The sequence below is a fragment of the Bombyx mandarina genome, chromosome 05, assembly GCF_030267445.1.
Source record: "Bombyx mandarina strain Sakado chromosome 05, ASM3026744v2".
Lineage (NCBI taxonomy): Eukaryota > Metazoa > Arthropoda > Insecta > Lepidoptera > Bombycidae > Bombyx > Bombyx mandarina.
The window spans coordinates 12,625,906-12,642,214 of NC_143212.1; the positions used below are offsets into that span (position 1 = coordinate 12,625,906).

A 16,309-nucleotide genomic window follows, 5' to 3' on the forward strand; every position below is an offset into this window, starting at 1 on the left:
TTATAATATCAAACATTATTGTTTTTACTGAACAGAATTCTCCGAATGAAGTTCTATCAAGGTTCAAATGCACGATGCGTTTTTTACTTACATAAAGTTATTAACAGTATAAGGCTAATAAAGCGATTCCAAACTAGGTGTACTGTGTAGATACTTCTGAACAGCTATAAAATCTAGAGATTTAATTTCCACGAATTCGGCAAAAATACAATACAATGCTGATAGCCTTGAGAGGCTATTTCAGCTTCGCCCTAACGTGTAGGTGAGCTCACGGGGCTCAAACCGAAGTGGTGCTAACACTGACCCTAGCAAGAACAGTGCTTCGCAGAATCTACCACCGGATCGGAAACGCGACCCACTGATAAGATCCGGCTAGAAACTCAGTGGGCTGTGTCTGTGGTTTAATTCGCTCGACGAGGCCTTCGTCGCAAGCGACGGCTTCGACGGGTACGGTGACCGGGGATGTTGTAATAAAACCTTGTTGCTATGAAAAAATCTAAAAATAAAAGTAGTACATGAAGAATATCTATTATTAAAAACATAGCCCACAAACAGTTAATAATATAATAATTACGTTACATTATTCATTATTATTATTGCCCACGGTTGTTTTTTTTGGTAACATACTGAATATAATTTCATACGAAAGGAAAATTTATTTTTAACAAATTTATGATTTAAAAAAAATCTCAGCAATCTGTGAACTAACTCTAAGCTCAGCAGAAGCCCTACATTTCGAGCACTAAACTAAATAATAGATAATATATAATAGTATTATAATATAATTAATATATTATTAAGGTAATTTTCCAACACTAAATCCGTTGTATTTATATGTATGCGTGTATTTATGTATGTATGCATAAGTGCGTTGTACGGATATGTATAGATAAAATTATTATAGCGCCCGAGGAATACAGTAGGAGAAAGGTCATTCTAAAGTTTATCGTACCAGAAAGAAATGACGTCTGGAAACGTACTGTGTCAGATAACTGATTGAAAATAAAAGCAGTGATGAACTCTATGCCATTGCCGTGTGGTTCATTAGTAAAAGTAAAGTAGTGACATCATTTTCATTATTTCTGCAGATTAAAACAAACATAGATAATACGCTTAATATTTAAAAAGCAAAGCAATAGGATTATGTGAGGCCTAATATAAATATGTAAGCAATAGCGTAGTCCGGGTCTTGTAGATCGCTAGCCTCTGAATAGGCAGGTATATTTTTCGAGGTGTGTGAGAAGTTCAGTGTCTTGAGTAGCGTCGTAGATTAACTTGGTGATCTATCATTGTGGATGCGTCGTCAAAGAGTAACTGGGAATTGGGTCACAACTATGTTAGCGATCACTGGATCTTTGTAACCCTGTGGGCGCTGATGGAAACCAAAATAATACCCAACGCTAAACTTCATTTTCTAAAAACCTAAGATACTACCTTGCTGTACACTTTTGCGACATGTAACCAGGAGTGTGCGATCTACTTAATTATAGACAAGTAGACCTATAGTACATTTGTCACAAGACAATTACATTACATTTTATTTTCTCGTGGACACATAACTTGTAACTGCAAGCCTCTAAAAGTAGACTAAGCTATGATAGAATCTAACACATTAATTGATAAAGTATTTCAAGGGTTCATTAATTTTTCGCAACTGACACATTAAGTCGATAAATCATTTTAGTTTGTCACCGATAATCGAGATGTTGTCGTGCCGAGAGCAACCTTCGAACCCTGAAATTAACTAAATTATAATACAATGACTTGTAAGTAATAAATACACTTGACAAACAATTAATTTGCATAGTTATTGAGCGACTTATACCATTATGTTTAAAAATAAATTAATTGTTCGGATTCGATAAGTCCACGTATCATTTGTTTGTTTCTAAATATACCAAACTCAGTCAGTCTCAGGAATCTCTTCTTAATTAAAAATACATTCACGAAGGTTTTACTGTTCTGTTGTGTCTGTGAAAGCATATCCTGTCTTAATCAATTCTTGTTATGACCTGAGGACTTATGTAAATATTTTCACATCCGATTTAGGTGTTTTATTAAAATCAATAGTATAATTTTCATTTCTTAAATGATAATAGTACAAAAATTGCTACTTGCATAATTGGCACATGCCTGTACTTACAATTTACTTGATTAAGTAAATGTTACAATTGCGTTCGAAATTGCAATAGCGACGAATCCAATCAGCATGTCATCATTCTCATCATGTTGGTTGGTTGGTGGTGGAATAAGAGCAGCAGGTTTACGGTAATTGTTACACAGCATTGATCAATACAATGACGAAACTACTATCAATACTTTTCTACATAATATTAGGAACAGAATTTAATAAATCTAAGTTAACAATATGCGTCAAGTGTGAGAATATCTAATGAAAAAGTCGTAAATTTTTGTTAATTTGTTTAGACAATTTTGCACCTACAAGTATACTAGTATAGAGGTCTATAGGAGTGACAATAAAACATCAAAATTGTACGATAGCAAAAAGTATTGAGGGAAAACGCCGTTCAACGGCTTACTCATAATAATAGGAATTTGGAGTAGTTAGTTCTTGCAGCATCTACCACTGTTTATACAATTGTATTCGTGATGAACTAATGATACCATGTAACGATAAAACTCCAATTATTATTTTTTATATTGCCAAGCTCTGCTCCGTATATCAGCACCAAATTCGTTGCTATTTCTGCTGTGAAACAATTATACATTTCAGTTCTAAATGTTGGTCGTGGTGGTGCAAAGCACGCCACCCCACGTCTGGGTCTCTTCCCGCACAAAACGGGTGGGACCCCTAGCTCTTAGGGGGCCAGGTCACGGATACGACCCCGGTCCCGACCCCCTGCTCGGCGGCGGCGGGTTTCTGCGTAGTGAGGAGAGCTTTCCCTCACTCGCCCCGCTGCCTCCTTCTGCGAGATGGTGCACTCGCAGAAGTCGAGCATAGCCTTCCATGACTCATCGCTGCCAAGCATCGACGCCACGACGCCAAGCAGCGACAAGTCAGGTCCTATCTTTGCGACCAGGACACGGCGCTGCACCTCCCAAGCGGGGCAGACAGCGAGCGTATGCTCCGCCGTGTCCAGGTCGTGTCCACAATGGTGACACCTCGTCGTCGGCTCAGCCCCTATCCGGCGCAGGTACTTCCCGAAGCATCCGTGCCCGGTCAGCACCTGCACCAGACGAAAGGTGAGACGTCCCTCGCCACGATTCACCCAGTCATCAAAGACCGGGTAAACCGCCTCGACGGTCCGTAGCCCCCACGTGGTTAACCTGGAGCTTAGGGATTGTTTGTCTAAATATGGCAATAAACAAATAAAAAAACGCATATGGAGATAAAACAATTTTCTTTGCAAGTCCAACAAAGCCTAAAATTATTCTGGTATATAATTTGGAAACTGCACAAACGAACGTAGCCTTGACCTGTGGCTGACCGTGACTTCAAACTCGTTTGAAGCTCCGGCACATGTCCAAGAGATAGCAGATGCCATCTCGTCGATTGCAAGATGTTTTGTTTATAATATATATGTATAAATAGTACGACACTAACAGAAACTAAAAGTAAATAAATATGTATCTTGTTCATTTCATAACAGATCGCTGGATATTTCAAAACATTTCATTATCGTCCCTGTATGATCTATTTATGGATTTTATTAGATTATTTCATTACACGGTTAGATAGAATTTTATCATGTAATATTATTATCACTAATAACATTTTTTATTTATTGTACGTTATGATAAAACACTTCCATGACAAAAATCAAAGTAACTTTTGACAACCTTTTTAGATAGTAACTTCAAAAATACAAATTTTATTCGAGCTACATCCACCCCTAAAAAGGACTTACAGAACTTCAATCAATGTTTTAAAATAAATAAAGTTATCAAACAATTACGCGTCTGATTAATGATTTGTTCACAATAATGTTTTTCCTGTTTACACACAATTCTCAGCACAAAAAACTTAATCAGGGCAGGCATTTTCCCAGTAGGTATAATTAATGTGAAGTGATATGGAAATCACGTTAAAAGATCACAATATATTTTCATTAAAACAATAGTTTGTGTTGTGTCGTTACGTCTATACGCTCTGTCAATGTAGGTACTCTAAAACACATTTTGCCATACTTTCACAATTTTTCAAAAGAATGAAAAAAATATTTTTGTTCGTCGCCCATGATCGTAAGGAAAAAACTTAATCTCATTTATTAGATTTATAATGAAAAAACTTTTTATTTATTACTTCTTTATATTCATATTCAGGCCTAATAATGAGTAGTAAAATAGAGTAGTTAATCTCACTAGGGCAAATACGCTTGAACGCACACAGCCTCACACAGGACCAAAGGGGCAACAATAGTGAACGGAAGCCTTGGTAGCCTAATGAGTAGTAGTCATGAGAGGAATGTCACAGCCTCACGACATGTCCCAGTATATCGTCGATGACGCATTACAATGAATTGATGAATACGAATATTAATAATCAAAAGGTGTGGTACTCTGAATGGCAGCCCGGTAATACTAGAGGTCCATCTTCAGTCTAACCCTTGTTCTAAAATCTAGAAATCATTCTATGATATCCAAAGATTTTATTACCTACTCTAGATTGGGAGACAACACTCAAACGTGAACACTGCAAAACTTTGAGACAAAAGGTCAATCTCTCTTTCACTTGTATTGTATAAAGCCTATATAGTACACCCTTTAACGGGATGCTAGTAGCTGCCCATTGTAAGAAAATAGCTTCCGTAAATCACATCAGTGTGCTTAGTGCGAGTTTTTTAACATTCTCAATAGCGTTAAAGTTAACTCTATGGAGTTGGAACGTTTGCCTATGCCATGTTTGCTGCTACGGGCGCTGTTCCAACTGCATACTTTTTTTATTGCTTAGATGGGTGGACGAGCTCACAGCCCACCTGGTGCTAAGTGGTTACCGGAGCCCATAGACATCTACAACGTAAATGCCGCCACCCACCTTGACATATGAGTTCTAAGGTCTCAGTATATTTAAACTGCTGCCCCACCCTTCAAACCGAAACTCATTCGCTTCACGGCAGAAATAAGCCGGGTGAGTTAAATTTAGTGAAATTTGAGTTAACTTTAACGCTATCGAAAACGTTAAAAAACTCGCACTAAGCACACAGACCAACACAAACACCTTTATAATAATAACTTGACGAAACTCATTAAGAGACGCGATCGTCCATCCCAGAAATTGTATTAAGCAATGTCTATCTCGTCATTCTCGTGCTAACAGAAATGGCCTCTGCAACGATTACACTTCATTACAAACAAGTTGCAACAGGTGATGATATCTTTGACCACTGCCTATGGTCACATTTGACATAAAGGCAGGAAAAGAAATACCTACTGGTTGAAATATATTGTTTTTATATTCTGTCCCGAAAAAGATCAAAATGTAATTTTAAGGCTTAGTTATCTATGATCTTAATAAATTGTCGCTATATACATATATTCATATGTAAACCTCAAATGGATTTCGATAAAATTTCGTTCAATAAATACATTACCACATACCTACCTAAGTGATTTATTCACTCGCTTTATGTAAACCAATTCGGTCCATTAGATTTACATATCTGAATATTTAGCACATACAAGATTCGAGTCGTGATTTGAAAATAGATGAAATGTGTACAATTTAACACTGTTAAAAAACAAAGAGGCTTGGTCAGCTACGTAAAATGTCTTACCTTAAATACGATTTTATCCTTTTCCATTGTATGTGAACTGAAACAAAAACATATATATTGTTTAAGAAACTTAAAAAAAACAGCCGTCAACAAAAGTCATGGCCTAAAGGATAGTGCCGCCATGTACCTACCTAGAATGTAGTTCAACTACACGATGAATGAGTATCATCGTGCAGTTAAAATCAATTACGGAAAGCCTTTAAAGCATAATTAGTGGTGGTAGGGTAACAGCTCATAATTTGGTTCCGTTATCTGTCTATATCTGCCGCGAAGAAGATTAACTAACTTTCAGTTTAAATTCTGAGACAGTCCTTATGCATTACGATTCAAACTTTGACCTCGTGTCTCAAGGTGGGTAGCATTAGCATTGTAATGTCCCAGTAACCACATAACATTAGTTGGACCGTGAGATTATCCACTAATCTTGTTTTATAGCATAGATAGGTGGACAACCTCAAAGTGGTTAACGAAAACCAAGGACCAGTTACGCAGACTCTATTCCGTACTACGGATTTAAGACCGTTTAACTAACATTTCCTGCCCTTCACTTGTTATATATCAGCGAAGATCGCAAAAGTGAATCTCGAGAGGCGGGTAATAAGATTTTGATTGGTTTCAATAAAACTACTCAACTACCTATACCTATTCCAAATTATGTGTGCTCATTCCTATATTACAATTCAACACAAAAAGATAAGTTCTACTACTAATATTTATTTTTAACTATGAAACTAACCTTACCTAATTGTTATTGAATATTAGTTTATAATTTTAATCATAAACATCTCTTTCGTTAACGTCAACTCTTAATATGTTTCGTAGCGTTACCGTTTTTTTTCTTTTATAACTTGATGGATTTTTGTTAATTGCTTTTATTTGCTTGTTTCTTAATACTTTCAAATTTTTTTGTTTCCTTTCTTGCGCACAATATTATGCAGTACAATATTTATTAATTTACGATATACTAATTGTGGCTTTGTTATTCTTTCAAATGAAGGGTGTGTACTATTTGTTTTTGTCACACAAATACTCTTATTCTCACCGGCTTCACGAACGTTCCTCGTAACAAACCAAAAGACTGTACACTGTATGAAAATATATTAACCCAAAACATTTATTACATTGAAATCTAAAAGAATAAAAAATTTAAAATTCCAAACTGTTTCTATTTTTTTCTAGACTTACCTAGCAATATCAGCGATAACAAATCATTTCATAGTTGCGGATCTTATGTACAAACATACATCTTCGCTCTTATACCTGTACCTTCGTAAAAAGAGATCTCAAATCACAATTTCCTCTCAACATCAACTAGTTTTACGTGTCTACTTTATACCTATCTAAGTGCCTCCTGCTCAGCACGGAACATCTTGCGTGTCCAGCGTTACGTAATGCAAAATGATGTTACTCGGAGTAATTGTGTAACGTTTCGAGTGCATTCTAACGTGATACAAGTTATTGACGGCCCCGTTATTTAAGTACTAGGTAATAATATTGAGATTTGAATAATTAAATGTGCAGTCGGAAATAGAATGGTGAAGGTTTGAATTCAGTTTGTGTTCTCGTCGTTTAATGATTGCACTATGAGTATATCGAAGATTTTACATACCGAACATTATATTGACATTTACATTTTGTACAGGCTTAAATTAAGTGAAACTTCAATTCAACTTCAATCAGCCTATTTCTGCCGTAAAGCAGTACTTAATGCTTTTCGGTTTGAAGGGTAAGTTAGTCGTTGTAACTATATTATACTGACACCTTAGAACTTGTATCTCAAAGTGGGTGGCGCATTTACGTTGTAGATGTACGGGCTCCAGTAACCACTTAATATCAGGTGGGCTGTGAGCTCGTCCACCCACTTAAGCAATAAAAAATCACACACTTTTTTTTAAATATTAGGTAAACAACCCTATATTTGGTTTCAATTAAGTCTATGATTTCTGAAGACAATCGAATTTGAAGATTATTTTTTTTTAGAAATTTTATTTATTTTAATACTACACGCAACTGTGGTAACTATTTTGCAATCCAGAGTAGATTTAATACGTGATGCGAATGTACCCGAGTCGAACGGATGTAAGCTGATTTCTAAACGGAAGGAACCGTCCGTCTTATGTGCATTACCTTACAGTAATACTTGAATCATTTTTTAACAAGTTAAAATGATTCTAATAACGAAACTCCAAATGTATGAAAAAAATTCATCCAGCATTTTATTAAATATTTATAATCTGCCGAGGTATATACGTCTTAATATTGATGTTTTTTGTGAAAATACTCCCACTGTTAGAGAGAAGCATACTGTTAAGAGAATTTCGGAAGTTGCTTAGGTTTTTTTAGGCTGGACGAACTCACGGCCCACCTGGTGTAAAGTGGTAACCGGAGCCCATAGAAATTTACAACGTAAATGCTGCCACCCACCTCGAGACATGAGTTGTAAGGTCTCCGTTTTAACGGTACAATGACTGCCCCACCATTCAAACCGAAACGCATTACTGCTTTACGGCAGAAATAGGCGGTTCTACCAACGTTACGGTATAGGTTCTTTTGTCTATTAAATTTTACGTACATATGAACATTTTACATTGATCTTAGTTCAGAGAAGCATTTATCAATGAATTGCCAATTGCAAGAACTCAGTTACTTAATTTTCGTTCTTTGTGATAATCTACATTAATAATGTATAATTTCCCTACGAAATTAAAGTTGTAGAGGACTATATATTTTTAGAAAAATTGTCACTGTAAATGTTGAATTTATCAATAAAATATTAGCCATTAGGATTGTATTTTAAATCAACTGACATTCAATTTATTATAAGTAGCTACGAATTTTATATTATAATACATATATAATATACACAAAGACTACCTACTGCTTCGAATCAATTGAATTTCATCTGAAGACAATAATTTCTTCTTCATTCATTTCAAATATAAAGTTCTGTCGATGAATATATCATTATATCTATAACAATGTAATTTTTTCGTTTTTCTGTTTTGCTGCTTTGAGTTTAAATAAATTTTGGTTTAAATAATAAAATAAAGCCCAAAAAAACCACTTTATGATTTCTATTTCTATTCATCATAATACCTTTATCAGACAAAACTATTATCGTTACATAGTAAACTTAATTTTTTTTAGGATAGTACATATTTAAAGAAACCATGTCGTATTCTAGTTTATTTTGCACGCGGTTATTACCTACTTTTTATGCCTAGTTTTTTTTTAGGTTTCAGATTGATTTGTACTACGGTTAATAGTTAGTACGTCTACATCTTGACGTATCTATATATAAGGATTTATTGTATTTATTGTTATATATATATATATATATATAAGTATTTCTTAGCATTGCTAACGCCCATAAGTGACGGCGATCACTCACCATTAGGTGGGCCGTAAACTCGTCTAAGCAAAGGAAATAAATAAAAATCAAAACGGTCAAAATTCCGTTTACAATTTTTATTTTATTTTACTTTTTTGTTTTGTTTTGTATCAAATTAACTTTATTGTGTATCCTAAGTATGAAAATTGGTACTTAGTGCATTCATAAAAAAAATTAAAAAATACTTACTGCAAAATGTAATACGATATTAAAGATTAAAATAAACAAACAAGAAAGAAGTCACACACACTTATTTTATTTATTAAAATTTATATATATATTTTTTTGCGATGTATTGTATCTTGTTTACGCGGTTGTCATGACAACGCACGAGTTTCAATATGGCGGCCGATACGGCCTCAGCGCGAGCGCAGACTGGCGGCAAACGACTAACGACGTGTTTCTTCAGAAAGCGAGAGGAAGAGCCCAGCCTCCAATCCTGTTTTCATTGTACGAGGACAAGAACGCACGTTTCCAATAAAAGATGCTAATTTTTATACGTGCACCCACTTGAGCATCATTTTATAACTTTTATCTGACTTGTTTTTCAAACACTAGCGAAGTGTTTTTTCAGTAAAATTGCATTTATTTTAATTGTCACTCTTAATTTCAATTAAAATCGCTATTGATATTCACTATTGTAGCTATGCATTATCTCCTTATTGCCTTTTGACTATAATGTAAATTATATACCTATTATATAGCATGGCTCAGTGTTATTATCTTGACATAGTTTGTTCTACTCAATACGCTCAAGCAATGATAAAAATACATGAAATAAAATACTTTATTTTTATTAAAGCTTTATTAATGTTTCCATCTCATGAGTCTAAACATAATATACTCTACTAATAAACGATGCACAACAATATCTTAAGATACTTTTTTTTTATTACATATTATTTTAAAACTTAAATTAATATCCATTTCATACAAAAAAGTCCCCGCTTTGGACTGGTATTGCCAAGAAATAAAAATGAGAAGTATTATGAAATGGTCTCAGGTTATTTAAGGTCTACTTATAACGATAGTGTTACACTGTAAAAATATAATAATATTAACATCATATATGTACTTATTACAAAACATGAAATGTTTGATAAATAAAGTTAAAAGGATTAACTATTTTAAGAACAAAATTAAAAACAAATGATATGATGCATTCTTGTTGCGCTCGGCACACGGGTGCGACTCGCAGTTAAACAATTTCCGATTGAAATCGTAATAAAAATAATGACAAGACAAAATGCAATGCTGGCAACTAAAAGTAATATTTTCGTGTTGTTGGCGGTGTTAAGTGGGTTAGACTACCTTCGCGTGCCTATACTTGCTGCATTGGCAAAAATAATACAACACTACTCAGGTTTTATTACACATCAAATGATTCAACTTGCTTGCTATAGCATTAAAAGATTAAGTATTACATGATTAACCATGAACCGCAACATTGACAGTGGCTATGGGAATAATTAGTGGATCGAGTCGTTTACATGTAAAATTTAATTCATAATTAAAGCGGGTTTTTTAAATATTTACAGTGTATTGTATTTAGAAACCGTCACGCCTGTCGGTTATATTGAGACACTAGGCTTCGAAAACTAGCCGTCCACTTATGAATGTTTACGAACCAAGAAAATGGTTCATTTGAATTACCAAGGACGTGTTTGTAACGTGTAAACTCGGCAAATATGTTTTTGGCTAAGTAAAAAAATATCACTACGTGAACACAGCCAAGGCCAACTAAATTACCGGAAACACGTTAATTTCGAACTTACTTAGGAAAAAAAAAATTCATTGAAATCCATATTACTTTTGTCATTATTTAAATTACGCTCACATCAAAATAAAAATAACACTAAACTAAAAACACATAAGTAAGAAGCAGACTGAAATTTAATAATAAGATATACCCCAAGAAACCATTTAGAAATGTTAATTAATGGAAAAAGCAAGCCGTGTTATTTCCTATTAATTGCGAACTATATTTACAGGAGCAAATCTAAGTTTACAAATCTGATTTTGTATTTACTATCACAGGTTTCTATGTACAAATATCGTGTATTTTTTGTTATATTTAATGTAATCCTTACTAAAAATAAACAAATATTCAGACTTACATAGTATTGACTACTTGATCGAAACACTTAGCGACAAATTGTTCTTTATCGTCCAATTCCTTGACGTCACTTACGTGATGGCGTGTCAACATTGCATCTTGGAGAGCATTTAGAGCTTCCGAAGTGAACCTCTTCCCTTTAAGATGAGTTATAACTGAAGCTTCGCCGTGAAAACCGGATTCGATAAGCCCTGGAGGAATGCTGAGGGTCACGTCATTGATGAGACCTTTTTCTACCGTCATATTAATAACCAATTCCTGGGTAGCGGAGTAGACTTTGGACGGAGCAAGAAGTCCTATGGGCACCGGGAAGGAACGGCTGACAGTAAACATCGGAGTTCTTCCAAAGCACCAGTCCCAGCTAACCAAATCATTCTTCAATTCAGCCAGGCCTGTTCGTAAATACATTTTAGTATTATAAAACATACCGTTACTGATTTATAGAAATATATGTTTGCATTTTTTGTGTTTTTAGCATCGATTGACACAAACTTTATAAGAGAACGGTAGACGTACCCGGGAACCAGTCGTCTGTGGGGTTGACGAACTGAAAACCGCGTTGTTTTGCGATCAGGCTCTGGCCGCCGTCGTCCAGGTGCAGAGCTGGAGTACGAAGGTATTCGTAGCCGAGCGCTGTTTGCAGATTCTCGACCGTAATTCTGTTGTCCAGGTCCTTCAGGTTGGCCACTTCGGATCGCGTTGAGGCCGTCGCTTTTGTCTGTATGCCATGCTAAATAGAATTACAAACGTCCCTTAACTAATAACAAGGTGGGAGGGCATAGTTACTGAGTTACTGTTTAGTGACAACAACACGAAAAACAAAGGACAGAGTCAAGAAAAGAAAAAAAAAAACAAAAAAGATATGCTGCATGCAGAGGAAAAAAGAGATTCAGAACAATTTAATATATTTCGGCAATTAATAGATTTCGTAAGAAACTCATACATTTAATTAGTTTATGATTCAACTTGTATTGTTAAATAGAAACAATGAGTCATATAAGAACAATGGAATTGTACAACAGCTCTTGCCCTATGACATTCAGGACTCGGTGAACCAGTTGTAACACTCAAGCAAAGGGACAAAATTCAGTAAATTAATTTAAACAATGCATATAAATAAGCATAATGATTTTACTTGATTACTCTGATAGTAAATTATTAATCAATCACACCATCCAGAAGTGCAATATTTAATAACATCATAACAATGTTTTTGAGTTTTCCCATCACCTTCAGCTGAGTTATTTTCAGATCAATACTTAAAAGTTACTATAGTTATACTGAATTAAATAGAAAACACACATATATGCGATTGTTATTAATATTAGAGAGATTACTCACCTCACGTTTAGCAAGAGTTTTGCTGAGATCTGCCTTGTTGGCATTGACTAGAAGGGTGCAGTGATGATATCCTGTCAGGCGACCAAGCTTTGCAGCTGTTCCAGATACCTGCCATGAAAAAGATTGAATGTCAATTACAGCCGATAACTAAGTTTTAATAAGATACTTTTTCAATACAGCATGCTGTCTGGGTTATGAACAGTTTTTGGCTGAGTACAAAATATTCTAGAAAGAGATAACAATGAACTAATGTAATAGTGATATTTACAAAGGACTAGACTATGTCTTTTTTTGGAAAGAACTATTCTGGGTGTAGGGAGTCACTTGCTCCAAACAAAAGCAGTTAATACTGCTACCAATTGGTGACATGATAACAACTAACAAGTGTCTGATCCAACGAGATTAAAGTTGACGGTTAAAAAAAAATTATATTATGTTTTTTTTAATAACATTCCAGCATCAAGAACAGTTAAGTCCCATAATTTACTATCACCTTAATATTTATCTACACCAATTTAATGTTTATATACATATGTATGTGACCCATTTCTTTAACAAAATAAGTTTCTACAGAACCAAATAACAATATATTTTAAATTAAAATATGGTCCAAGACCTTGATTATGTTTCATTTAAGATTAATTTTTACCTCAGGTAATCTTAATTTCCTGTGTGCTTTTATATCTTTATAAATAATTTCTTTTGGAGATTATAACAAATATTCTAGAAATATTATGTCTGCAGCATACCTTGTATTTGTCTCTGACGATAAGGTCCTGACGTTCATTAATAGTTGACTTAATGCCAAAACTTCTGAACAGTGCTCTCTTAATCAACTTCAAATTGTAATTTCTGTCATATCTCTCACGTGGGGTAAAGAATGTTATATTCAGATTTCCTCGGTCATGATAAACAGTACCACCACCACTGTTACGACGTGCCAAAGCTATTTCTTTTTCAGAAAGTAGTGGAACATTCGCCTCCAGCCAAGGATTTTGATGTCTTCCAATAACCACACATGGCTCATTCCTCCACACCATCATAACATGATGATTTGTGAAGTCCATGTTCTTATACAACCAATCCTCCAGAGCCAAGTTCGTATAAATATCAGTCGATTGAGACATGAACACTGACTTGGTGATCTCCCCCTCAGTTGGAAGCACTCTCTCCTTTTTTGATGCAGCCACTTTGCTGGATGCCGCAACATTTCTTATATATGTCTTCTGTGCAAGACCAGCAAATGTGCAAGCACTGCTGGATACTATTCTTTTCACCATAGCTTGGGCCATCTTTCACTTGTTTCGTTAATGTCTCTAAATAAATAAACGGGCACTTTTCTGTATGAATGTAGGATAAATGTTTTTAAGCGTAAATTACTAAATAATGTCTTATTATAAATAAACTAAACTAGAGTTAAGTCTAATTTGTGATGTCCTTGATGAACACACTAATGTTTTGCCCCACAGGCGTCGGTGTCAGCCGAAGAGAGGGAGATCAGGTATTCGTGAAGGGCAATGGTTTGATGCAACCACTTCCAGGTTTGGTGCAGGGTATTAATTCGATAACGAATTCCCAAACAATCACCGCAGTCACTTGGCATTCCTCCTCTTGGATGCAGGATCAACAATAAAATCACTCAACTAATGAACACTAGCAAAATCTGGTTCGGAATACTAATTTTATGATTAAGTGGATGAATTTGTAAAACAAAAGAAATAACTTATGAACGTCACGAGTCGACCGTACGAGGGCAGGGTAAACGACGAATTAAACGAAATTATCCCCGTCGTCGCAATTTATTGGTGCTGATAATGATAAGAGACACGAGGAATCAGGAGGTCGTGTGAGGCCATTCGAAGTTCACTTTAACACAAGAATATAAACAACCTGATAAGAAGCACGAACGAGCGTGTGGCTCCGAGACCTTATCATAATTTGTAATTAACGGATATAGCCTATTTTCTAATCATGATACAACTTAAGTACCAACTGTGATAGTATTTTAGGAACATTCTTGATAGCTGTTGATTCTTTGTAATAGAGGTATTTAAAATCACAGCTTAATGAATATTTTACATCATACATTGAATTACATCATACATACATCAAATTGAAGTTTATAATTCTAATTTGAGTACATACTTTTTACATCGAGATTATCAGCACATTAGTAAAAAATAAGAGTTTTACAAAATATTTTTATCTTTCATGTGATCAACAATAATTATTTTCCAAAGATTTTTGGCCTGGTAACAAGACCTTTAAGCCAAATCAACATTAAAAAGTAAAACCCCAAACATAGCTATAGATTAAATACCAATGACACTACTGTATAAAAAGCTTATTACACTTGGCTAAATTTAGTCGACTGAATTCAGAAGCAAATTTAGAGTGAGTTAGAAGCTTCTGATTACACTGTTCTAAATTCAGTTACTGAATCAATTGTTAGTTTAAACGCGACGAAGTAGGACGTGTCGTGTGTGTAAGAGGATTGCCCCAGTATTGTCTAGACAACAAAAAATTGGTCTTGATGTAGCCCTCGCTGTCGGCTCAATTGAAATAAAAAAAAATTAAGAAGAATATAGGGGAAGAAATATTTATTGCTGCGCGGAAAGTTAGCAAATATGAACATTATGAGTTATTTAGAACCAGCAGACTCCAGAAATTATGTATCTACGAAGGGATTCGAGATCGTTTGACCTAATATTAAACCTTGTGACATGGTGTATTCAAAAGCCGGATATTATCCTACGATACTACGATAGTCTATTATATATATATATAACTATTACATATCTAATTCTACGATAGTATAAGTACAAAAAAAGGATTGGTTGTAACATTAAAATTTCTTGCAACAGGAAATTCGTATCATGATTTAAAATTTAGTTCTTTAATATCCCAACCCCTGCTGACAAAAATTATCCCTGAAACATGTCGGGCTATTTATAAATGTCTGTCACACTAAATAAAGGTGAGTGAAATAAATACTTTTATTCGGAAGTAAAAAGCAAATTAGAACGTCCTTACGAACGGAGAGCTATGGGACGACTGAAACCATTAAGTAACTAAATGCGATTACACCTTCCTAAATGCGTTTCTAATTAGGCTTCTAAATTATTTAGTCAGTCAGAAACCATCCTTGCTACTGAGTTTAGTAGGCTAGCTTACTGAATGCTATTACACTTCACTGAATTCAGTAGCAACTGAATGCAGTCGACTAAATTTAGCCAAGTGTAATAAGCCTTTAAGTTGTTGTTTAATTTAGGTATAATAGCCGGCAAACTTCTTGAGCATTTGTTGACGTAGTGGGGGTAAGTTCGCGCATGGTACACTCACGTGCAAAAACATTATTTACTCTGCGTCATAATGCAATTAAATTATTAAAATCAACATATTTTTTTATTTATATATTTATTAGAACATCAACAAAAAATATAGGTTAATAATTGTAATAGTTTAATCTTGGGGTAAAATATATATTCCTTCTATTATGTCAAAACTATAGCTGTTGCCAGGTCTTGGTTCAGTTGAAGCGAAGCTGGTATTTGTAATTTTTTTTTCGTTATCATAATCTTGACCATCATCATCATCACTGTTTTGATCACCCGAATCGCTATCATCGTGATGAGTCGACATAGGACTCATCGGTGTAGTTTACAACTCGGTCGGTTGGGTCTTCTTTTTTGTCTATAATTAATTATTTTTTGAAGATTTTCGATT

At 34.7% G+C, this 16,309-nt stretch overlaps 3 protein-coding genes across 4 annotated transcripts in view; all 3 read right to left on the reverse strand.

Moving 5' to 3' along the window:
- Positions 1-9,453, reverse strand: part of LOC114251988 (uncharacterized) — a 90,543-nt gene extending 81,090 nt beyond the window's left edge. Inside the window, exons 1-2 of the mRNA XM_089727783.1 lie at positions 9,316-9,453; positions 5,736-5,772 (exon numbers count right to left, since the gene is read on the reverse strand). Of these exons, the coding sequence (XP_089583909.1) occupies positions 5,736-5,762 (27 nt within the window). The 5' untranslated portion in view covers positions 5,763-5,772; positions 9,316-9,453. The remainder of the gene's footprint in view (positions 1-5,735; positions 5,773-9,315) is intronic.
- A 459-nt stretch (positions 9,454-9,912) lies between these two features.
- Lipt1 (Lipoyltransferase 1) lies at positions 9,913-14,853 on the reverse strand. Of its 2 annotated transcripts, none has more exons than XM_089727785.1 (5): positions 14,729-14,853; positions 13,333-13,899; positions 12,584-12,691; positions 11,759-11,960; positions 9,913-11,634 (listed from the first exon to the last, which is right to left on the reverse strand). In XM_089727785.1, the coding sequence occupies exons 2-5, from the start codon at positions 13,873-13,875 to the stop codon at positions 11,240-11,242; spliced, it is 1,248 nt and encodes a 415-aa protein (XP_089583911.1). In that variant the 5' UTR covers positions 13,876-13,899; positions 14,729-14,853; the 3' UTR covers positions 9,913-11,239. The 2 variants fall into 2 exon arrangements, with proteins under 2 accessions (XP_089583911.1, XP_089583910.1); XM_089727784.1 differs by having other exon boundaries at positions 11,759-11,972.
- On the reverse strand, positions 14,025-14,336 carry LOC149502998 (uncharacterized). Its single transcript, XM_089727786.1, has one exon. It carries the CDS (start codon positions 14,184-14,186, stop codon positions 14,034-14,036), a length of 153 nt encoding a protein of 50 aa, XP_089583912.1. The 5' UTR covers positions 14,187-14,336; the 3' UTR covers positions 14,025-14,033.
- Positions 14,854-16,309: the final 1,456 nt, after the last annotated feature.